General features: G+C 42.6%; 2 protein-coding genes across 2 annotated transcripts; both read left to right on the forward strand.

Annotated features, from left to right (window-relative positions):
* The first annotated feature begins 481 nt into the window (after positions 1-481).
* F10 (coagulation factor X) lies at positions 482-13,048 on the forward strand. The gene is made up of 8 exons (XM_071743695.1): positions 482-745; positions 3,919-4,079; positions 5,850-5,874; positions 8,531-8,644; positions 9,700-9,837; positions 10,663-10,913; positions 10,999-11,116; positions 11,916-13,048. Exons 1-8 carry the CDS (start codon positions 676-678, stop codon positions 12,461-12,463), a joined length of 1,425 nt encoding a protein of 474 aa, XP_071599796.1. The 5' UTR covers positions 482-675; the 3' UTR covers positions 12,464-13,048.
* A 3,328-nt stretch (positions 13,049-16,376) lies between these two features.
* LOC139791748 (coagulation factor X-like) lies at positions 16,377-22,768 on the forward strand. The gene is made up of 4 exons (XM_071734349.1): positions 16,377-16,524; positions 18,722-18,881; positions 20,933-21,105; positions 22,144-22,768. Exons 1-4 carry the CDS (start codon positions 16,449-16,451, stop codon positions 22,596-22,598), a joined length of 864 nt encoding a protein of 287 aa, XP_071590450.1. The 5' UTR covers positions 16,377-16,448; the 3' UTR covers positions 22,599-22,768.
* Positions 22,769-24,937: the final 2,169 nt, after the last annotated feature.

Consider the following 24,937-nt stretch of genomic DNA (forward strand, 5'->3'; position numbering starts at 1 on the left):
AGGAAGAATTTCTTCCTAATATTTAACTTATCTTTACCCTCTTCTAGCTTGAAACCATTCCCCCTTGTCCTATCACTACATGCCCTCATCGAAAGTCCCTCCCCAGTTTTCCTTGTAGGTCCCTTCAGGTACTGAAAAGCCAGAGGTCTTCTAAGAGTCTTCTGTTCCCCAGGCTGAAGAACCCTAGCTCTCCCAGCTTTTTTGGGTGGGAAGCCATCTTTGTCCCTGCTTGGCCCCAGAATCTGCCACTGCCGGCCCGACCCGACCATCCCGGGCCACCTGTTGCTTATTAAAGTGACGACTCACTTCCCCCTCCCCCGCAAATAACAGGTATAATTTAAAAAAAAAAAAAAAAAAAAAAAAAAAAAAAAAAAGTTTTTTTCCTTAAAAAAAAAAGAGAGAGAGAGAGAGAGAAGGGAAGATGAAAAGCCCTATATTCGTGGTAGCCTCCCCCCACCCCACGTCCCGTCCCGTCCCCGTGTGAGAAATCCCGCGGCGATTTTCCCCCTTCCCTGGCGCTTCCGCTATTTCTGAGAAGGGTGAAGCAACGCCGCTTCAGTCTCTCCCCGCCCGGGGGAGTGAAGGCTTCGGCTCCCGTCCCGTCCCGTCCGTGGTGCGGACCCGCAGGCCCGGCAGCAGCGGCGGGGGGGGTTGAGGGGGTCTCTCCCCTCCACCATGTCGGGCCGTCTGCTGCTCCTCCTGCTCTGCGCGGCGCTGCCCGGCGAGCTGCGGGCTGAAGGAGGCGGTAAGGTGGCACCTTTTGGATTTGGGGGACTAGGTGGGGGAGGCTGGGTGGTGGTCTTCCTCCTTGTAGCCTTTGGGAGCTGCTGGGAGGCTGTGGCGGGGGTGGAGAGCCCCTCCTTGGGACTGAGGGGACGCAGTCCGCCGGGGGAGGGGGCACCGTCGAGCCCTTGTCTGCGCGGGGAGCTGCGGCCGTCGGGACGTGGCAGAGGATGGCAGCGGGCACCCCAGCGCTGGTCTTCCCCGGGGTGGGGAGGATTTGGTTTCCAAACTGGGTGAGGGATTGCGTGCACCTGTGCTGCCCTCCCGCCCAAAGATGGACGAGGTCCGGAGGTCCGCTTCGGGGACACCTCAGGGCGCTGGAACCCGTGTCCCGCTGAAGGTTCTGGTGGCTTTTCCCGGGCTGCTGCTCCTTAGCCCTTGCCTCCCTATAAAATGGGATTGCTGGTCCTCCCCATTCTCGGCACCGGGGGGACAGCTGCCCTGGGGCTCATGAAAGTCAGGGGAAGCCTGGCCGAGGGTGGGTTGGGTGCCCTTGGTCACAGAGGGGCTAGGGTGTAAAGGGGGAGCATATGCCCCTTGCCCTTTGTGAATCCTGGGGTCGACCCCAAAGTACCCCAAAGCAGCATCAGCAAGTAGCTTTGCAGAAGTCATTAACTCTTCCTTCAGTGAGTCACTCTGCTCAGGCTCTTAAGTGAGGTCCTCTGCATGTTTCTGGAATGTCCTGATTCAGTTGACCAATGCCTGTTGTTCCTTGATGTCTCCAAAGAAGGAAGCATGGTGGAAAGCTTGGGAAAGAGACCGACCAGCCCCAGAAGAGCTAGTTCAAGTTTACAATAACATCCTCTTACGTGAGTGATGTGGAGGCAAAGGAATATAGATGTGATAACCCCACCGGCTGCGTCCTGTCACTTTCCTGTCACTGCAGAGAGGGATTTAAGGGCAAACAAGAGAGGGTGAATGAACTAACAGTTGCTGATCTAGAAGCTGAAAGCACTTTCTGTAAGCCTTCCTTGCCAGGAGCCTTTCAGAATGAGCAGGGCTCCAAAGTACTTGTGGGCTCTATGGGATCAATTAATATAAATAGCACTGGCAGAATTTGTCTTCCTTTTGCTGGTGTGCCAGTTCCAGCAAAGGCAGAGTAAGTCTCCACTGTATTTGCTTGGATGATGTGATTATTATCAGCCAGTTAATTTATTGCTGAATTGAGCTACATGAAGACTTCTCCAGAAGGTAGGTTCAAGCTGCAGACTGCCTCAGAGTCCCATCTGCAGCACATCTTCCACACCCCAGTCTGTGACGGGGAAGTATTATTTCTCTTTAAATTCCAAGTGCTCAGAAGATCAGTAAATGCCAACTTCTAGATGACAAGCTTCCCTAAAATGTATGCTCATGACTGGGTAGTTGACAATTTATTTACTCCAGTGTTCTTACTGTTTTTCCTACCTGGTAATGTGTGCACAAGTCCGTGGAGCATAACATTACTATTCACACAGCCAAGTGGCTGAGCTGAGTTTAATGCCTCTGATCCTTCATTTTAAATCAACAGCTACCTGCAGCTTGAACTTGAAGGCAGCAGGTCTCATGCTTCTGTGATACCAAGCCTTTAAAAAATAAAACCACCCAGTAAACTGGCCTCAGGCTGTAGTTTCCTGCTTAAGCTGACATTCATTTACTTCTGCTCTTTGTTAAATCTTAAAATGCAGCTGCTTGAACTCTACCTGCACACATATCAGTAAGGCAGGAGCACTTCCACAGACAATTGAGAAACGTTTCAAGGGAAGGAAGAACCCCAGGCCTGTGCAGTGGGATTTAGAGTGGTGAAGGGCAGTAGAACTCATTCATGAGCTGGACGGTGAAACAGTTTTTCCCATCTGTCAGTAGATATGTGGCTGTATCTTGAGTTCATGTGGCATTTAGTTTCTGCACCACAAACCTCTGGAGCAGTTGATGGTGTTGCCTGGTGTCACAATGTAATGCTGGGCTGGCAATTAACCAAATGAGAGATGCCCTCTGTTAATCCCCCCTCCCTGATAAAGAAAGGAGAGAGAATATGGGAGACTTATGGGTTGGAAACTAAACTACACAGCTTTAATGAAACAGTAATGACAAAAAAGGAAAAAATGATTGAATATATACAAATATACAGAAAAACGATACCATGTTCCTCCCCTCTTTCCCCCAGTAATTCTCACATCACCACCGAGGCTGCAGGGCAGCCCTGGGAAAGTCCAGGCTGGAATCCTGGAGTCAGCAGCAGTCAGGAGCTGGAAGCAGGAACACACAGATTCAGGAGGGCAGGGATCAGGAGCACAGGCAGAGGAATGGATGGAATCCTCCCAGGATGATGAAGCAAACAGGAATAGGTGAAGAAGGGTGAAGAGAAAGGCCAAAGGAAAGGAATGGGGTTTGACCCTCGTGATTCCTCAAATTTGTACTGAGTATGATGCATATGGGATGGAATACTCTGTTTGGTCAATCTTGGTCACTTGTCTTGTCCGCTCCTCCCTAAAGCAGGGTTGCAGGTGTGACCTCTTTACTCCTTTTCTCTTTCTGGAGCACAAGATGTTCCTCAGAACCGAGCAGTGGCCTTGGTTCTGCATCCCATTCTCTAGCTGTAACTATAAACATCAAGTGTTATCTATCCAGAAGCAGACACTGACTGAGAAACTTGCTGTTAATTTGAGCAAGTACAGCTGCTTACAAGAGACTCAGCTGAAAGCAAAATTACAAGACAGAAAATTGGCTCTATCTTGTCCCTACCAGGACATCTGGCTGTCAATTTTAAAACCAAATCAAGGAATTCAGTCTGTGGCCTTCAGGGAAGGTCATTTTATTCAGGACTGAAGTCTTGAGCAGGAGCAAGAGATGAGCAGCAACCTGCATGTTCCCGTTTTCAAGACTGAACACAGTAGGAGAGAACTGTGGGGACTGACATTTTGTCCTGGAGTTGCTAATTCTTAGGGAGATTGCTCTGAGAGGTCCTGAGATGTATCAGTCTGTGTCAGGACTAACCTCACAGGTTGAGTATGGGAGGAGAATGGGTCTGTTTTGGTTTTGTTTCTACTTATTTCTAATGACACTGTACCACCAGTAAATGTTATCTGCCACCAGATATTTTTCTTTATTGTCTAGTATTTAATGTCTTTATTGTCTTTATTTTTATTTATTGTCTAGTATTCATCAAGAAAGAAAGTGCCACCAAGTTCTTGGAAAGAACAAAGCGTGCTAACTCTTTTTGGGAGGAATTGAAACAAGGGAATATTGAAAGGGAATGCATTGAGGAGCGCTGCTCAAAAGAAGAAGCAAGAGAAGCCTTTGAAGACTTGGAGAAAACTGTAAGGATGAACTAAGATGACACATAGATGTATATATTTCATATTTAAAATATAGTATGAAGCTCTTTTGAGCTGAGCATCGAAAACCTCAAGTTACTCCCAATCACTTAATGCAGAGAATAAATAATGGTTTTGACTGTGGTTGGAATTGCTGAAGCATAAACATTCAATAATAGTCTTAATTTATTTGTTGTAAGGCCAGTGCCTGTTAAAGCCTCCATTCTTTCACCTGTTCTGATCTGTTCAATTTGATTTGATATATGACCTTCAAATGATTTCATACTACCCACGTTAGAAATATGTTCATCCTATGTTGGTGGCATAGCTTGACTATGGTCAAGAGCTCATAGGTGGAGAGTCCACAGAAAGGTTGAGAAGGAAAATACTGACATGGAACTTCATGGGAGAATTTTGCTATGCTTACCTCAAGCTGCTTTGCAGTGTTTATCCCTTTGTGGCTCTCTTTCTCAGTATTTGAATTGACAGTATGGATACTGCAGGCAGTTGTTTTGTGCCTTAATGCTAAATTACCCTCCTGGTATGAAGTTGGTATGCGTGGCTCTTGTGTCAGCTTCCCTACCCTGATGGCTGCTTAACTTTAGACAGAAATGTGACCTGTTCCCAAGCTCAAGGGAGGGTTAAAGAAATGGGGCAACCATAGGGACTTGGGTGAAATAAATGGTGGAGGATGACTACAAGAAAGCTGGGGAGGAACTTTGTACAAGGACATGTAACAATAGGACAAGTGGCTTTAAACTGGAGGAGGGTAGATCTAGCTTAGGCAGTAGGAAGAAATTCTTCACTCTGAGGCTGGTGAGATGCTGAAACAGGTTTCTCAGGGAAGTTATAGCTGCCTCCTCCCTGGAAGTGTTTAAGGCCAGGTTGGATGGGGCTTTGAGAAACCTTGTCTAGTGGGAGGTGTCCCTGACCATGGCAGGGGTATCAGAACTAGATGATCTTTAAGGTCCTTTCCAACCCAAACCATTCTGTGATACACTCTGATAATTGAACTTGCAGTGACTTGGTGACAAAGAGGATCTGGGAACATCATCTGTAGCTATATAGCTGTAAAGAACAGACCTGAGAATGGAGTTAAAGCCCGATTAATTTCACTTCAGCATTACTTGCTTGGCAGAATGTTCTTAGAGTGGCCCTGAGATGACCTGGGTGGGGAATCATGGGGTGCATTGCCAGGGTGCTTCAGAGAATAAAGGTTGGCTGATCTATAGCAGAACCAGCACAGCCTGTTCTGCTTGGTGACCAGATGTCACGGAAAGGACTTAGACAGACTGCATACCTGGAGCCCTCAATGAAGAGGGAAAGAAGAACAAAATGCTTTTAAATCTCAGGATTTCTGAGGTCCTAAGTGGTGGGAGTGTGGAGAGGGGGAGGGAGACTTTATAATTCGACATTGCAGAAACGTGAGTAAAGTCAGTCAAAACTGATGGAAAGACACCATTAGGCAACAAATCAAATGCCTTATGCTGAGTCACTTTAGGAAATCTCAGATGGGTTTTAGATATTTCTGAAAAATGCATGGGACTTGTTTCTGTAGAGCTGGGCACTGTAGTTGAATCAAACAGTTTTATTAAATGGTAATAGTAGCCTGCTGTATGGTTCTCTATGTACCTATAACAAATACTTGTTTTAACAGTTGTTAGCTGCAAGTATCCTCTGTATGAAAGCACCAATATTTTTCTAAAGAATTCAGTAATTCTCATCTCTCTTTTTTTTTCTTTTTATTTCCCTTTTTCTCACACCTACCTGTAGGAGGAATTCTGGAACGTCTATGTAGGTAAGAAGCAATCTGCATATGTTTAGAGAATTAAGCTTCCTTACTGCAGAGTTAAAAAGGATTAACTTCTTAAATAACCACTTCCCTCTTCTTTACTTCACTGTCTTTTCATTGAGAAACACCCTCACTTTGTGTTTCATCTGAAGAAGGAATCTTACTGATTTACTGCCTTACTGTTGCTTGAAGCCAGGCACTTTATTTGAAGGGCAGATTCAGCTGCCTGCAGTTCTTGGGATGATCTTTGTCCTCTACAACAAAGCAGAATAGTGGCCCTTGGCATGTAAAGGATAGTGAGAAGCAGGAACTGGGCATGTGAGTCTGCTGGTCAGTTGTCCTTCAGAGGGGCAGCCCCAGATGGAGGAATCAAGATGCAAAGAGTCATAGATGAGTGTGGTGCTTAAATGCCATAGCCAACATAAAGTGACTAAACTGCATTGCACAGTTCTTTGCAAGTTTCATGCCACCTTCTGTACTTCTTTGCTGTTGATCCTTGTATTACAGAGCAGTGTGTGGGATGTGTTTCCTACAGAACTAAAGGCATTCAAGGCAGACATGCTAGTAGAGTAGCAGATACTACCCATCAGTCTTTTTTGTTTCAGTTTGTTGTACTTTTTTTTGAAAGGTCTGAGTTGTATTTATTAGGGTTCTAGTTATCATAATCATTATTCAAGGACAGATTTTTAATGTATGAATGTTTGCTAGTGATTTCTTCTGGAAGTATGTGTCCAGTTTTTGTGTTAGCAGTACCTCAAAAATGTTGACCAAAACCATCTCAGCTCTGTCTTTTGAAGTCTGCAGAAAACTTAAGGCAGTTTCCATCTAGAAGATGCAGACTTTCACAATCCTCTAAGCAGGGGATGAACTCCACAACCTACAAAATGACATTTCAAGGAAAGCACAGCTGTGTCAGTGTTGTGGTGAACAGGAGTGGAAAATTTCATGCCATTTTCTTTAGTCTCGGTGCTCTAAGCAGAAATGCCAATTTAATACGTTTTAAACCACAGCCCACTAATGCTTTATTGATATTCCAAAGTATTGAAAACCACAGTTACCCTCACCCAACTTCCTAGCACAATTTGTTCCCACTTCCTTTTTCAGAAGGGGATTCTGCAATGCTTTTGTGCAATACTGATAGAAAATCCATTGCCACCATTTCAGTTACAGCATAGAGAAAAACTAAACCAGTGCAGTTTCTAACAGTAAGAATCTGCTCAGTTAAGGCCACTACAGAATGCAGTGCTCTGGCACTGTAGAGGAGGCAGAAATCAGGAGCTGTGCTGCAGGTCTTGAGTCTGTCTTTCTTTTTGTGAATCCTCTCTCTTGAGGATGGGCCTCAGTGCATTCGTGGTGGACCACACAGATGCAGAATTGGAGCCTTGTGGGTTCTGGCTGCCTGCAGATACAGGAGGGATGTTGAGGTGTGGGGGCAGTATACTAAGCCCAGCAGATGCTCCCTGGGACAGATAAAGCTGCAGCAGAGGAGGTCACAGGCCAGAACCATTGTGCAGGTGGCAAGCTGGGTCCTCAGGATGTGCAGCTGCTTGCATTTTGTCTCCTCTGTGGACATTGCTGTTCTTCCAGGTGCTCTAAACAGAGGCAGAACAGGTGATAACACACACAAATCTGAAGAGCATGTTAACTAAAGCAACAAATTGTTAAGCCAATGTCACTTCTCTGGATTGCCTCCTTCTCTTATCAAATGGTGCAGAAGAGCCCAGCAGGGTCAACTGATGGGGGAACACATTTGTACCAGAAGGTCACTGGATGGGAGAGGCAGTGGCAGAGCATCAGTGCAGCAGTGAGATAACTTTGTGGGGAGTGGGAGAAAGCACTGCTGCATGGAACATGCTGCCAAAGACAGCACAGCCACACTGTCCTATGTGCAGCTGAGTTAAAGAGATGGCTGGGGCTGGAGTCAGGTCATCCAGTGATGTCCAGGTCACAAAAAGGAAGAACTACTGCAGAACTACTTTTCAAATGTAGGCGATCCCAGCACAGATGTGAGGAGTTTGAGGTAAGAGCTGATTCTTTGAAGCTCTGACTCAAACCTCAATGGTTACAACAGGATGATTTTGCTTCTGTAAGCAGCATAAAACAGGAATTTGGCCTGCACACATGGATTTAGCAAAGCATTTTGCTTTGTTTGTCTTCTGGTTAATATGCTAGTTTCTGTTTCTTTAAATGAGCAGCACTGCAGACAGAAGACATGCAGAAGGGATGAAATGACCTTTAAAGAAATAAAAGTTGAGTTTTCATTATTACACGGAAATGGTAGGGAAATGCAGGAGGCCAAAAGGTTAATATCTTGAGACAGTAGTTGCAACATAGAAATGTCCTGTCTGTTTTTACAGCCTTCACTGTCAATGATGTATACTCAGCTCATGATTGTATCTTCCTACAAAAAAAAAAAAAAAAAAAAAAAAAGATTGCCAATGCACTGTGATCCAATAGCCTCAAAAATAGATTGCAAAACTGAGAATATGTTTATGATTCGTTGCTGGCTTGGAATGATTGCATTTATATTCCTTCTTCCATCTGGAATGGGCAAAAGTTTTAAAAGGAAAGATGAATAATTGCTTATCAAAACTAACACCCCTTCAGACTTCTCTAAAAATGCTTACACTGTCACAGTGGTTCTTTTTGTTTGTTTTTGTAGATGGGGACCAGTGCAGCTCAAGTCCTTGTCACTATGGTGGACATTGTAAAGATGGAATTGGTTCCTACACTTGCACATGCTTGGATGGTTATCAAGGGAAGAACTGTGAATTTGGTAGGTTTCTGCTTCAGAGAACTGTGGCAGTGAATTTCCCAGGGAGCTGAAACATGGAGAGTTAACCCTTTCTTATCAAGCATTATTTGCCTTTTGGAAAAATTCACATAACAGTACAGGAGTCAACTATATGTTGGGAGGACAGTGCCAGAAACACAAAGCCCTGGTGGCTATACAGCTGGGTAGTGTTAGAATTATAGAATATGTTGAGCTGGAAGGGACATTTAAAAGTCATCTTGTTCAACTGCACTGCAATGAGCAGAGACATCTTCAACTAGATCAGATTGCTCAGAGCCCTGTCCAACTGAGAATGTTCCAGCGTTTCTCTTACTCCAAAGAAAGCCCTCCTAATTATGATGGTGTCTGTTTGCATGTGCTTGAATTCCCAAAGCATGGTGATAAATCTAAGCAGCACAGGATCCTTATTGCTGGTATCAAAGAGGATTTACTTCCATTACAGAAGTACAACCTCCCTGCTCAGATCATAGCAGTGAAGAAACAACCAAAGTAGATTTCAGTAGACAATCCCAACCTTTCCATCCTTGCAAGGGCTCATCTTGTGCATATAAATCCTTGTTGAGTCCCTCTTCTATGGCATACAACTACTGTCCTAATGGGGTGTTTATTGGTAGCCCTGCAGAGTAAGAGCACGTGGAACTGAAGTTTGGACATGGGACTGGGTGAAGTGATGAGGAGTTGAGTTTCTTAAGGCAGGAGGGAGGTATTTTGTGAGGATTTACCCATCTCTGGACTTCTCTTATACTGTTTCATCCATATTTCCACAGTCATTTTGTTTCTGCTTGTTTAAGCTCACCATGAGATGGCCACTGGACCCACTTGGACTTGGCAAGCATGTTTCATGCAGTGAATGTGACTGTGTGTAAGGTATAAGCTAATGTTAGCCACCTATGTTATTACTAAGATGTACTTCAGATGTCTTACAGGTGGAGATACAGATCCTGTCTAAAAAGCATCCTTTATTTTTGTGAACTTCAATACCTTCTGTCAAGTCAGAATTTATTAACAGTTTTTCTTCAAACTTGCCTCTTTTATAGTCATACCAAAGTACTGCAAAATAAACAATGGGGACTGTGAGCAGTTCTGCATCAAAAAAAGTGTACAGAAGGATGTTCTGTGCTCCTGTGCAAAAGGGTATGCTCTAGCAGAGGATGGCAAACACTGTGTTTCAACAGGTATGAAGCCACATAATAAACTAATAGCAATGGTGTTGAGACATGTTTCACAGTTCAAAAATATCTTTTGAACCATCAGGATTCTGCACAACATTCCAGAGGCCAACTAATTTGTACTTCCATAGCCTTCCATGTGTGAGATGATGCAATGGACTTACCAAAATCTGGCTGATTTGGAATCCTTTGCAACGTGCCTCTCACAGAATTACTTGAGTAAACTCTGCTGTTAGCTGAATAAAAATGATTGCTGTTACCATTTACTTAAACACTTACAATCCATATAAAATAGCAGCTCACAAAAACTTTTCTACTTTACATTTCAGTTAACCTAATCAAACAATATCTGCTTATACTAAATAATTATGATTAATACTATTTACATTTGTACATTTTTGTGGTATTTCAGCAAACCTGGGGGGAGGAGTAAGTCCACCATGTACTCATGGTGTCAGGTTTTATATTCTTTAATAATAAATTTCTATCATGAACCATTATTCCTAAAATAAAACTTTTCACTCAGTTTCCTAATTAAGATTGTTTTATTAAGAGCAAGTACATGAATATAGCAATGTAAACAATTGAAGATGATGTTTTAAATACCTTGAAAACACTATCTTCAGGATGAAGCTTTAGGACTGAAAAATGGCTTTCATTTTTCAAACCATTTGGCCTTCCTCCTTTAATTGCATCTGTCAAGGTTTTGCTTGCATTTGGCAAACAGGACACCTGCATTAACTGATTTGTTGCGAGATGGTGTTGTTAAGGAGCTTTCTCTTGTGCCAGTGTTTCTGTCCATCTCTAACTCTAACCATCTTGTCTTTCTAGTAAAGTATCCTTGTGGAAAAGTTCTTGTGAAAAGAAAAAAAAGGTCAATTATTTTACCCACCGATAGTAGCAATGTTACTAGTTATGAAGATGGTCCTCCCACAAATGCAACAGTTTTGGAGGAGGACATTGTTCCTACCACAGAAAGCCCAATCCTCCATCCTGGCAATGAAACAGGTGGAAAGACTCCATATGTCATTACCAGGATAGTAGGTGGTGATGAGTGTCATCTTGGAGAATGTCCATGGCAGGTAAATCTGGTGTTTGTGCTCTCTGTGTTTGCTGAAAGTATTAACTGCTCATCTTAATTCTTCACATGCCTCTTTTCTTTCACAGGCTGTTCTGTTAAATGAGGAAGGGGAAGAGTTCTGTGGTGGAACTATTTTGAATGAAAAATTTATACTTACTGCAGCTCATTGCATGAACCAATCCAAAGAAATCAAAGTCGTTGTTGGTAAGTGGTTATTTATTTTCCTTCTGTGATGTTTGTGCATCTGCATGTGATGTTGTCTGTGCTCTAGAGCCTGTGTGAGATGTACTTATTTTATTTGTTATGTTTTGTTACTTTTCTGTTGTTTAGCTTTTTCTAATTTCTTGTTATTGCAGGAATCATGCTTTGTAATAACAGGGGCAGCTGATGTGGAAGGTGCTGTTGCTGCATCCCTTTCTTCTTTGCTAGCTAGCTGGAAGTCATGGAGAACAAACATTCTAGAAGTGTTGGCTATCACTATGTTCATCAGAGTAGTGCTGCTTCAGAAAGATTATAATTCCTGGCATATCTGAAGCATACAGACTTGTTTCTGCACGAACACTCAGGAATCTATGATATATTGACTAGAAGAAGAAGAAATAAACTCAGATTAAGACTGCTTCACTTCTGAGGCGTGATACTAGATCAAGATAACTCTATGTTCACACTGTTTGGGTCTTGACCTAGGCCAGTTTATTTTCCCTGATATAAGCCAGGTTCAATCTCCTGTAAGAGCTTCCACCCAAAGCTGCATTAGTTTGGCTGAATCCATTTATGTCTTTACATAAACCGACAGAAAAATCTCCACAGACAAAAGCTTGGGACTGAAACCGATCCAGGTGCTGCTAATAAATCCTGCAACACATTTTTATGTTTACTTGTATGGTTTAAAGTCTTAGGCAAAGTGCTAGGAGTGGGTACACTATTGCCCTTCCTTATCAAGGTTGTTCTTAATTCCTTATACTGTCTCCATATTAACGACCCTTTTAATGATCTTGCACAGGTGAAGTGGACAGAGAGAAGAAAGAACAGTCTGAAACGACACATACCGTGGACAGAATCCTTATTCACACCAAATACATTGCTGATACTTATGATAATGACATAGCCTTGATAAAGCTGAAGGAACCCATCACCTTTTCCGAGTACGTGATCGCAGCGTGCCTCCCAGAAGCAGACTTTGCTAATGAAGTTCTGATGAACCAAAGGTCTGGGACAGTCAGTGGCTTCGGGCGTGAATTTGAAGGCGGACGACTATCCAAAAAACTGAAAGTGCTTGAAGTCCCCTATGTTGACAGGAACACTTGCAAGCAGTCCACTAACTTCGCAATAACAGAAAACATGTTCTGTGCTGGTTATGAAACGGAGCAAAAAGATGCTTGTCAAGGAGACAGTGGAGGCCCCCATGTAACCAGATATAAGGATACTTATTTTGTTACTGGAATTGTTAGCTGGGGAGAAGGATGTGCAAGAAAGGGTAAATATGGTATCTATACCAAAATGTCCAGGTTCTTACGCTGGGTAAGAATGGCCATGAGACAAAATTCATAGTGGTGTGGCTCTTGATCTTTCTGTTATCTAACAAGATGCAGTTTCTGTAATGGAAATTTTATTCTTTTTTTTTTTTTTTTAGTCATATCTGCTAAACTTGTTTTGAGATCTGATTCCTTAAGGTTATAGTGCTGCTTGTCTTTGTTTTATTCCTGGCTTTCAGCATGTATATGCAGACTGCTGATGCTGTTTTGAATTTGTAAAAGGAGGGGCTTTCCCTAAACAAAATGGCTGCTCGGTGGGGTCTTTTGTTTGCTTGTTTGGTTATTTTTATATTGCCATTTTGATTCCTGTCGTTTGTCCAAGTACTTTCACCAGAGGCTCCTGGACATAATCTGAGCCTCCACTGATCGTGATGAAAGTGGAAAGCACAGGACTTCAGTTAATCCTCCTATTGCAGCCAGCTGGCTCAGTAGGGAGTTTCTTATTACTAGAGCTGTTTAGCTTCTACCTGCAGATATATTTAGAAGATTATGGGAGTAGGGAATCTTGCCTCATAAAAGCTGAGGCCCAAGGAAGTATTCAACATCTGATAAATGAAACATATTTAGCACATGTGCTAAATAAAACACATGTTCCACAAAATTGCCTGCTTGGGTCACAGCAGCTAATTAAAATGGAGTTTTGCTTTATAGGGATTGTGCTTCAGTTTAACACTTCTCTTCATCAGAAAGAAAAAAAAAGTATGTGCATGCTCACTGTTTTCTGTATCATGTTTTGGATTGTGTATGGCTGAGGATCAGAAAGCTCCTTGCATGTGTACTTGTTCTAAGTGTTTCTGTAAAGTGCAATACTGATGTACACCAGCATTTGAAATAAAACATTCTTTCTTTTTTTGTTCCTTTTTTTAAAAAATATATTTACTTATTCCCTCTATTCAGCTTACAGATATATGAAGACAATTCATTTAAGAGTGAAAAAAGCATGAAAGTCCCTAGAGAAATCAGTGTGACAAATTTTACCTGCTTTCTGTTGAGTCTGATGAGGAGTTAAAGAATGGAGGGAGGTAATTAAAATGTGATTTGCCACACGTAATCTGTTCAGGTACTGTGATGTGAGCTGTGCTGTAAGGTTTCCATGCAGATGCTCCGATAGTTTTTTGTATGTGTAGTGATTTTCGTCCAGTTATTCAATCATTCTCAGCTTCAGTCCTAGTTATATAAATCATGATAAAAATTGCAACAGCAGGGGCAGAGGAAAGTGATCTGGTCCAACCCGTGCTCAAAGGAGGGCTAACATCAAAGCTAGAGCAGGTTGTGCAGGGTCTGGTCCAGTGAAGTTTTGAAAAACTTCAGAGGCAGAGATTTTGTTATACTCTGGGCAACCTGTTCCCATGCTTTAGCACTCTCAGGTATAAAATTTCTCATGTCCAATTGGAATTTTCTTTGTTGCAGCTTCTGACTGCTGTCTCACCTTCTTTCTTTGGGCATCTCTGGGGAGTGGTTGGCCTTGTCTACACTGTAATCCCCACTTAGGCAGCAGAAGACTGCAGTTATATCTCTCAGCTATCCCAGGCTGAACAAACCCAAACCCCTCAGCCTTTTATTGTAAGTCATGTTCTCTAGGTCCCTAATCATCCTCATGGTCTCTCCAAGGCTTCTCCAGTCTCCAGTTCTCCCTGAACTTCACCAGACACTTGCTGGGTTACCTCTGAGGGTTTGCATTGGTACTGGCTGGTTTCATACAGGAGATGCTGTGAGCAAACCAGGTGGAAGAACTAGAAATACAGCTCTGCAGAGCAGGAGGGTGTTGCTGCAATCAGCAATAAATGTGCACAGGAAGGACTGCAGGTCAGTTACCCAAGGTTGATGGTCACCACCTGTGTAAACCCTCAGCAGACTTAGTTCAGTGTTTGTTCAGCAATGTTGGTTCCCTGACTTCTTCTATCCACTGGATTCCCTTTTGAATACTCTAATCTCCTGCCTTGGTAGCCACCAATACCACCATTATCCTTGAGTGCTCCATCAGTGTGAAACATCCCTCTTCAAAGTGACAACCTCAAGCCTTGGTGCTACCCAAATCCTGTTTACATACTCTTGCTGAGGGCTTTCTTCTACTTCAGCCTGAGGACTGAAGTCAACCTCAGACTGGACTATGTAGGGTGCTGAGGTGGCTGAGAGGAGCACCTTGTCAGGCCAAGCAGCACCTTGAGAGCTGGCACAGAGCTGGTTTAATAGATGAGCATACAAGAGGGTGAGGAAAGTCCATGTTTGTGTGTGTGCAACATGACTGTGCTTAGAAAAGAAGTGTCATTATTCTGCAGACTATGAGAGACTTTGTCCTTGGACTTTGCAATCAGAGTTTATTTTTCTTTTTCCGGAAAAACTGGTTCCTAGTGAGCCTTTCATCCAGTGCCATGATGCCTATGGTGCCTGAAGCTCAAGGGCTTCATATTATTCCTTGTTCTTTAACAAAAGTGTCTCTGCTATGCTGAGACAACATGAGTGGAATATCTGCTTGCATCTTGGCCTCCTACCAAAGCCCATAACCAGCTCTAGGCCTTGCAAGAAAAGAAAGAACTAAAGCACACTTCTTTTCAATGTAGACTTATTGTTTTGGGGTAATTTCACACAGTGAAATTTGAACAGATTGCAAAATCCAGGCAGGAGATCCTTTTGCTGGAGCCTTGGCCAACACACCAAGAATAATCAAGGTAAATTAGACCCTTGTTGGCTCAGTGAGCTGGGCTGGGTGATCCTGGCTGGCCCTTCTTTTCTGTACTTCCAGGTGACCCATGCAAGCAATGGGGAACTGTTGTAGTCATGGAGCTGTGACCTGTGCTGGCATGGAAATAACAGGAAAGGTTTTCCTTCTTCTTTATTGCTCCCTGATACAGGTGACTCACTTGACAGGGTTGTCTTCTATAGCCTGGGCCCCAGGAACCAGGACCTGTCAACAGCTGAGAACCTGTTGAGTGGTGTGAGCCAAAAAAAAAAAAAAAAAAAAAAGGGGAAAAAAAAAAAAAAAAAAATCCATCCAGAATAAGGTGGAAATAGATGAATTTGCAGAAGTATGGTCTGGCCTGGTGCTTGTGATAGAAACTGGATTCTCTGTGTCCCGGGGGTCCCATCCATCTTACTGCATCTATATAGGATACCTGCTTCCCAGTTACACTGGATTCCAGCATGACAATAAATTTCACCCTGCCCAAAGCATTTCAAACTACAGTGTTTTGGTATAAGAGAACCCAAAATGTTGTGCAAAACCTTAAAGGCCAAATTTCCCTCTTTATTTCTCTTGTTCTGTTTAGCTCCATGCTTTACTTGCTTCCTAAGGCAACTGCCAGAGCTGAAAGGCAACATCTCTGCAGTACACTTTCTGCAAATTTGGTGCCCTGAGCTACTTCTCCCTTTCCAAGCTTCTTTCCTGCTTCTGTCCATCTTGCAGGAGGCCAAAGCAGTGGTTCTGGTTGCTCTGCCTGTCTTGGGACACCAATCACAGCCAGATCACTTCTGCTACCTCCTTGCTGCCTGTCTAGTAAGACTCTTTAGGGAGGCTTCATCCATATTTCCTGAAGATGTAAAGCCACCCACAAATGGAGAGGGAGAAAAGGAATAGCCACAGACCATGGTTCTGCAGAGGAGACCACCAAGTGGTGGGCTGGTATCTGGATTTCAGTACCATAACCAAGTTTCCCCATGCAACTGCATGTTATTCTGCTGAGGCAGAACCTGCCCTGGTTTATGGACTCCTCTCTTCCTGAGGAGTGTCAAATACACAGGTGACACAGCCTGGGTGGCAAACCCAGCTCCCCACTGCCCACAGGCTTTGCTCACCCCAGGTGTCTGCAAGCCATCAGGGTGGCATTGCTGCAGCACAGTGGCTTTTTTCTCTGTCAACATTTGTCCCACGCTGACACTGAGCCCAGGCTTTGCTCTTAGAGGTTTTGTTTTCTCATGAGTTAACGGTGCAGCATTTCTTATTTACCAGCTGCCCCAGAGCCCTGCAGACAAATTGGTGAGAAACTCAACAGTGAGCTTGGAGGATGGCAATGATAGGGCACCGTGGGACAGTCTGGCTTCTTTCTGTTGTCCTCCTTTACCTTCAGATGGTGCAGACAGGTACAGCCTTTGCTTTGACTTGGCTTTGTGCTGCTTTCTCTAAACCACACAGGTAATTATTTGCCATTATTTGTGCTTTGTCGACCAGGGCGACGTGGTTGAAAACTTCGTAGCTTGGCTTTCTCACCCACCTTGCTCCTATTTGAGTGCTGCTGTGCAATAATATCCAGGGCTTAGTCACTAGAGAAATGCCATTTTGGACTGAATCAGTCCTGTCAATATAAAATATGGGGTGAATATGTCAATATGTAGAGCTTTCAAACTGACAGCACAAACCATTTGCAATTCTTCATGTCCTCAAGAGATGTCATGATTAAATAACCATTACTGTCCATTTATAAGAAATTGGGTAACAAAATGAATGACAGGTTTAACAGTGCAGAGGGGAACCAGGACCCCACACCATCACCCACTGTGCTCGTCTCAGTCTCAAGAGAAACATCCCATCTCCACTTGAGGAGGTGCCCCACCTGTCTTTGAGGTTGGAGCCTGAGATGCTTCTCTACAGAGTAAGCTTGTGAATCATGCTGCAGATGATACATACTTTGTTGTTTGATTTTGCTGTAAAAGTCATTTGGTGATTACAGAAGACTGGTTGGACACAATTTAAAAAACACCTGAGTCATTCACAGTACAAGAGCTGGGAGTTAGAAGCAGATTTTGACATCCCAGAGATGAAGTGGAAAAGGTACTTAGAGGGATACGGGGTGCCCTGAGAATCTTCAGGATGTTTCAAGGAAGATTTTCTCATACAAGCATGTAGAAAGCAATCTTGTGTTCACTCACCTGTATTTGATTTTCATCAGCAGACTAGAAGTGTCTGACAGTAAAAAGACTGAAGACAACTTCAGTAAAAGTAACTGTAAAATGACAGAGCTCATGACAGAAGTAAAGGAAAAAGAACAAGAGAATAAAATTAATGTATCTTTTAACAGAGAGAAACATCTGTCTACTTATAAAACACACACACAAAAAACCCCAAAGTGTTTGAGGCACATGTCCAAACTATCCCAAGGTGACAAAAGGACAGGAGGATTCATTAAAATCAAGAGCTCCTTCATAACCTAACATCCAGAAGAAAGTATAGAAAAATTTAGATCTGTATAAAAGAGTTGCAACTATCCTGAAACAAAACCAGGAAAGCAAATGAGTAAATAAAATCAGATAAACATGATGTGCTATGGAATGCAAGGCTCCAGACAGGTGGGCCTGAGGACCTGTGATACTGGGCATTTTCCACACTGATACACATGCAAGACAGAACAGAGTATTTACTCACTGAACTTTTAGCTTGTTCCAGATTTCAAAGACAACCATAAGTCAAAATGAGAGTTCAGGACTATCTTGGGAAACTTGGAGTGGTCCAACAGAAATAGGAGGCAATTCAGTAAACACAAACCCAAAATTTCACCCTCGGTCCCACAATACAAAAATCAAGGAAATTTGTAAACCATGTAATGAACTCAAGTTTTCTCTATTTCCACAAGGATGAGCAGCTAGGACGAGAAGTAGTGGGATCACATGACACTGAGGGACACTCAGGTTAGATATTAGGAAACCTTTGAGTTGTTATAGGGCCTGGTAAGGACCCAATTAGGCTGTGTGGGTGCACTATGGAGTCTCATCATTAGTCTCTAGGAACAGGTTAGGCAGCATCTGTTAAGATGGGTTACTTCTTGCTTTCATGCTGCTGGTGCTGGGAGGAGCTCTTCCATGCTGCCTGCCATCTTCCAGTGCCAGGGACTAAGCTAAGGTGAGTAGTATGAACCACACACAGATGGCAAAGGAATATCACAAGGATCTATCAAGAGTCCTATGCACCATTTATTACTGAAAATTTATTTATTGCTGATTTTAGCCTCTTACCCACAGCCATGCTCATCTTTGCCTCAGTACAATGGCCATTTGGGTGAGTATGGATTATCCCTTCCTCTGTCCTCAAAGAGCTGCTACTTAGAACTGGGAAACACAGCATTAAATATAAAATAAAATTTGTCTACTTAATGTTAACAGCTTACCAGGTTTTTAAATAAGTGTCATTACATTATTGTTAAGGCGTTTGTCAGGAATTGCACAGAATTTCACAAAATGGTGAGGGGGTTGACTAGTGCTTGCAAGCCAGATTTTGAGAGCTGCTTGTGCTTTTATGAAACCACCTTGAATTTTTACCCTTCTTATAAAGGCCCCTCCGTTGCAGTCCTACCAAAGGCATGCAAGGTCAACAACGGGAACTGTGAGCAGTTCTGCAAAGCTGAAGATGAGGGAGCTGTGTGTTCCTGTGCTGCTGGCTATGCCCTAGGCAGTGACAACAAAACCTGCCTTCCTGTGGGTAAGAAGTCACACTTGAAGTTCATTCTGTGGGGGTGAACTATTGCATCTTCACCACGGCTGGGGAATGCTGGTGTGTTGCAGTGCAGTTGAAGCACAAGGAATAATATTAACTCTTTGTGCATTGCTTGCTGCAGGTGTTACCAACATGGATAATAAGATCTTAGCTGAAGGTCAAAATTTAAATAACAACTGTGAGCAATGTTTAGTGGCAAAAATAGCTCAAAGAAACATTCTGTGCAAATCAGAATTCTCTCAGAGCAGACTGCAAAACTTATGTCCCAGCATATATAAAGCTATATATAAAACAAGTGGTTTCAATGGGGTTCAGGTTCTCCTTTTCTCACCATGGTTCTCCCACAGGCATCTCGTGCTTTAGGAGGCTTTGCTATAAAGCAATGGGTCAGGTTTTTCATTGGTGAAAACTGGTGTCTTTTTTCATCACTTTTTTCCAGAAAGTGATGAACACCTACAGGTGCAAACAAGTAGGACCCCAAGAAACTTCCCCCTTCCCAAGACAGAGTCCTCAAGCACAATGGGAATCACATAATATGATTGCAGTTATATCTCATGTGCTTACTGTCAAATGTCAGCTGCCCCATGTGAAAAAAAACAACCCTCCTTTCTACTTTTTTTCTAAAAGCTAATTTTCCAAAGGTAAGCTATAGTCATCTAATATGCGAATAACTACTGACATTGAATTTAAACCCATCCGTTTTGCCTGGATTCAGAGAAAGTGAACATTAACAATTATTAATCTTAGCCTATTCTTCTGTCTGTCTGATTATATTTGTTATCATGTCCCTCATATTTTAAGCCCAGATTGCTGTTGTGCATTTCTTATTCTTAATATAGGATACTTCACACAGTTTCCAAATTACGAAAGTTTTAATAACAGGAAGTACACAAAATAATTATACCAATAATCAAAACTGTTTAACTTTTAAATATTTTTGAAATACTAGACTAATTTGCCTGCTTGCCCCAAACAGGCGCATTTTAGAAGTAGAAAATTATATTAACTTTTCAATCGTTTTAGTCCCTCTCCTTTTTACTTTTGCAAAGGCTTTTTTAATCACACCGAATTACACACACACAGAATGTCTTTAGTTGGAAGAGACTTTCAAGATCATCCAGTCCAATCTCTGACTGACAACATTTGACACTGTAAGCCCACCACTAAACCATGTCCCTAAGGACCAGGTCCACACGCCATTTAAATACCTTCAGAGCTGATGACTCCACCACTGCCCTGGGCACACTATTCCAATATTTGGCAACCGTTTCAGAGAAAAATGCTTCCTAATATCCAGCCTAAACCTCCCCTGGTGCAGCTTCCATCCATTCCCTCTGGTCCTATCACAGTTCCCTAAGGAGCAGAGGCTGTTTCCCTCCCCACTCCAACCTCCCTTGAGGTGGCTGAAGAGAGCTGTAAGGTCTCCTCTCAGCCTCCTCTTCTCCAGACCAAACACCCCCAGCTCCCTCAGCTCCTCCTCACAGGACTTGTGTGTGCTCCAGGCCCTTCATGAGCTTTGCTGCCCTTCTCTGGACACGCTCCAGCACTTCTGTGTCCCTCCTGTAGTGAGGTGCCCAGAACTGAATGCAATATTCAAGGTGCAGCCTCAGCAGTGCCGAGTACAGAGAGATGATCACGTCCCTATTCCTGCTGGTCATAGTGTTTCTAATACAAGCCAGGATGCCACTGGCCCTCTTGGCCACCTGCACACACTGCTGACTCGTATTTCATAGAATGGTTTGGTTTGGAAGGGACCTTAAAGATCATCTAGCTCCAACCCCCCTCTATGGGCAGGGACACTTCCCACCAGACCAGGTTGCTCCAAGCCCCATCCAACCTGGCCTGGAACACTTCCAGGGAGGGGGCAGCCACAACTTCCCTGGGCAAACTGTGCATTGGTAAAAGAACTCCTTGCACAAACTCAGCTTTGAGCCAGTAAATAGCTCTGTCTTAACAAGTTTCCCTCTGGGGTGTCTACAGCTCAGTGTAACTCTCTGAGCAGAGGATGCCTTTGAAATAAAACACCCATCAAACTGTCTGCTTGAAGAAAATTGCTTGAATCTCAGCTAGCTGTAAATATGTTCTTGTGCTTTATCTTTCTTCTCTCTCTTTACAGGCTGTTCTGATAGCAGAGGAGGATGATGACTGGTTTTGTGGGGGGACAATTCTGAATGAGTATTTTGTACTTTCTGGAGCATCTTGTGTTAACCTCTCTAAAGATTTACAGGTTCTTGTGGGTAAGTGCTTCTCATTTTGCCCTTCACTACAAAAATGAGAAACTGTACTGTGTTTTAGTCTTGAAATACAAGACACTGAACTCTGCTAGAGTTCTTCTTACCCTCATGTTATTTCTCATTGCCTCTTCTTGTCCCTTGAAATATATGTTCAAGTTTATTGAATGGACAGTTTCTTTAAGCTTGGCTTGGCCTCGTGTAGCTTGTATATGATAGAAGCCAAGTACAAACTGGAAAGGTAGGTGGGCAAGTAAGGCTGAGATGATGCAGTTAAATTGGTCTAATATTGAACCTTCATGGAATTTCCTGTGTTAGCCAAACCTTGAAGAATTCCGGATGCCTCAGTCAGATGTTAACAATAACCATTTTGACAGCATGTAAATACTAATCTGAGACTGTTTCACACCTGAAACCTCAAATTTAATATTTATTACTGTAATTTCTGAAAAGGTAGCTCATCACAAGTTCTAAATACTGAAAAAAAAGGTGTTCTGAGAGATAAAAATTGTACTCAGCCTACAGTCGTAGAACAAATATTGAATGTGCCTGAAATCCAATTGCCTGTCTAATTCCCAAAGAGACTTCATACAAATTGAGAAAGAATAAATATATTTAAATTCCTAAGTTTTTGTATGCAGAATGTTCAAGTTTTGGAAGATGATTATTATCTACTTCCCTTTTAAGTCTGTTTGACTATGTTGCTCTACAAATTAGAGGAGCAAAATCCTTCTCTTCTGTGTTCAGGCTTTTGGTTGTAAGAGTACCATTGGGAATATTGTAATGAAGCCCAAAATATTGTATCAGTGCTTTCACTGAGACCATTATTTCGATAGGAAAATTCTGATCTTCTCCTTGCTTGGCATTTTTGCTCCAAAATGCATATGAGATGCTACATCATCAGGATACAGGACTGGTCTATTTTATTTGTACAAGACAATGCCTTGTCAAAGTACAAGGAACTTTGGTCACTTCTCTTATTGAGATGCAGTTTATACTTGTTGGTACTGTCTTACTAACAGCTACTTTACTAATCTGACACAGGGATGGTGGACAAGGAAAAGGAAGAGCCAAGTAGAGCAGTGCACAGAGTGGAAAAAATAATTGCACATGCTGAATTTGATACAGAAACTTTTGACAGCGACATAGCCCTTCTCAAATTAGAGGAACCTATCACATTTTCTGAGGATGTTGTCCCAGCATGCCTTCCAGAAGAGCACTTTGCTAATGATGTTCTGATGAACCAAACATATGGAATTGTCAGCGGCTTTGGGAGAGAATATTTGGGATCGAGGCCTGTCAGAAGAATGAAAGTGCTTCAAATCCCTTATGTGGACAGGGACACTTGCAAGCTCGCCCTTCGTACTCCAGTCACAGAAAACATGTTCTGTGCTGGTTATGATAAAGATGGAAAAGATGCCTGCCACGGAGATGGAGGAGGCCCCCATGTAACCCAATACCATGGCACTTACTTTATTACTGGTATCGTCAGCTGGTGAGAAGAGTGTGGAAAGCCAAGGAAATATGGTGTGTACACCTACTTGTCAAAGTTCCTGCCATGGGTAAGAAGTGTTTTGACAGAAAACTCTTGAGGGCTTGACGTTTATTCAATCTGATCCTTAAGTAATATTTTCCTCTTTTTAACATGCTTGCTAAAATTCTGATAGTTTGTACTTCCCTTAAGAGACGTCATCTCTGCCTTCATGAGCTAATACCTGGTTTTCAGGAGTGAGCTTGGACTTCAAACAGAGCTTGCTGGGTTTGGACAACAGTGAAACTTCTTCAAATGTGATAATCTAGGATTTAATTCTGCTCTTGCAGTAGTAACCTAAACTTGTCTACTAGAGGTTTTGCCTGGACTGATAAGCCCCCTCTCATTGCAAGGCTGAACTAGCAACCTTTTTGTGGTAGTACCTCCTTTATAGAAACAAAGCAGACAAAGATAATATCAGAGTAAGAAAGACAGTATCTGAGTAGGACAGCATTTTAAAAGCCTCTAGAAAAGCTATGTGTTTTTCTAGATTTATCTATCTGTACACAGAAAAAGCTAGAAAACATGAAAGCCACCCACGTATCCACATTAATCTAAATAACCAGGCATGTCACTAAATCAAATAAGTGCTTAAATAAAGTTCATTGAATTGGAAAGACTTGCTTTATCATCAGTAAAATCACTGGTGTTATGATGTTTTCTTGATCACCTTCTGAGATAGTTTCTTCACCATCATTATTCATGTTGTAATTTTGGCTCTAATAAAATGAATGTTTTGCATGCCCTACAAATTACAATATTGTTATTTGTCATCATTTATATAAAGAGTTATTTAAATTATTTACAGCTGAAGAGTTTTGAAATCTAGAAAGATAAATAATCCTTCAAGACTATGAAAAGCCTGAATGTCTGATCAGCTGAACCTGACATCGTCTGTCTGCTTTATTTCAATCCAGAAGAAAAAAAAAGACTTGTCTTTCAGCTACCTCACTGGTACACAAAAATTGTGAACTAGATATTAAGATGTTTGAGTCTCTACAGAAAAGGAAAGTACTCTCTCATGTACTTTAAAAAGTATGTCAGTACATATTTTGCAAGGAAACGAAAAGAGAGATGATACAAATGATATTATGGTATAAAGTGTGCAATATTTTTCTCATTCCTTGGCTTCACAATATCCAGTGTGCAAGCATGAAAGTCTCCATTTTGGGGTCATTTTGAATATGGATCAGTTTGAAAGGAATATGGCTGTTAAATTTGCCCTGAGATGGTCACTCTCCTGTTCCCCTACAAAAAACTCAGCAAAAACACACTGGAGTCTGTTCCATTTTTAATTCCCACCACCCCACCTGGTTTTCTCTGACACATCTCCTGAATTTCAGAACTGCTAAATTAACTCAGTCCTGCAGTGACAGAACATCCCAGGTCACGGTGTTCAAGGAACAGATGGCTACACATGCAACTCCCTGGCATCACTGCTCCACAGGATTTACCCCTGCTTGACTGCCCATGGGATCTCTTTATATTTCAACACTGAATATATTGTGAGAGAGCTGAACCAGATATATAAAAATCAGACCTATCCCAGGGACCACAAGGAGAACATTGCACTTGCTGACCCATTCCCTCATTGCCATCCATTAATGTCCTGCATTACTACTTGCCCCAGCTCTGCAGTGTTTCTAGTTTATTTCTAGCAGATTAAAAAAGGCATGGAAATCTTTAGTGGGCTTTCCTCACCATTTTAAGCTCAATGTGCATTCAGAGGAATCAGCCACCTGAACATCTCCTTCAGGTTTGCATTTCCAGGCATGAAATTCTGTCATCAACCTACTCAGATGTTTAGTAGCAGGTAAGAACAAATTCTGTCTATAGGGACACTTACCTCAGCTACTTAATTGCACAGAGCATTGCATTTCTCACTTGAGATACACACCAAGGCACACAGCATGTCACCTCTACTCTGCCTAAATGCTATTTGAGTCCCCTCAGAGGGGTCAGAGCTTTCACTCAATTCATCCTGGATGATTTACTTTGAAACCTGCATAAGACTTTTTGCCATCATTTTTCAACATGGATGAATTTTTTTTTCTCTGTCATAAATGCAGAAGTCAGTTTTCAAAATCCAATCCAGCAGTGTCCTGGTTGCACAAGACCACAGAGTCCATCTCTCCTAGAGCTTGGAAGTTAATGGCAGGAGCCACTTCTACCACATGGTCACAGCTGTCTGGGCTGGGGGTGGAAGCTTTTTGGTGTTGTATTTGCACTGACACAGCTGAGGTCAGGTCAGGTCTCCCCTCCTGATGAGTCTGTTGCAGGAGGAAGTGAGCAGATGGTCATGGGGAC

The sequence above is a fragment of the Heliangelus exortis genome, chromosome 1, assembly GCF_036169615.1.
Source record: "Heliangelus exortis chromosome 1, bHelExo1.hap1, whole genome shotgun sequence".
NCBI lineage: Eukaryota > Metazoa > Chordata > Aves > Apodiformes > Trochilidae > Heliangelus > Heliangelus exortis.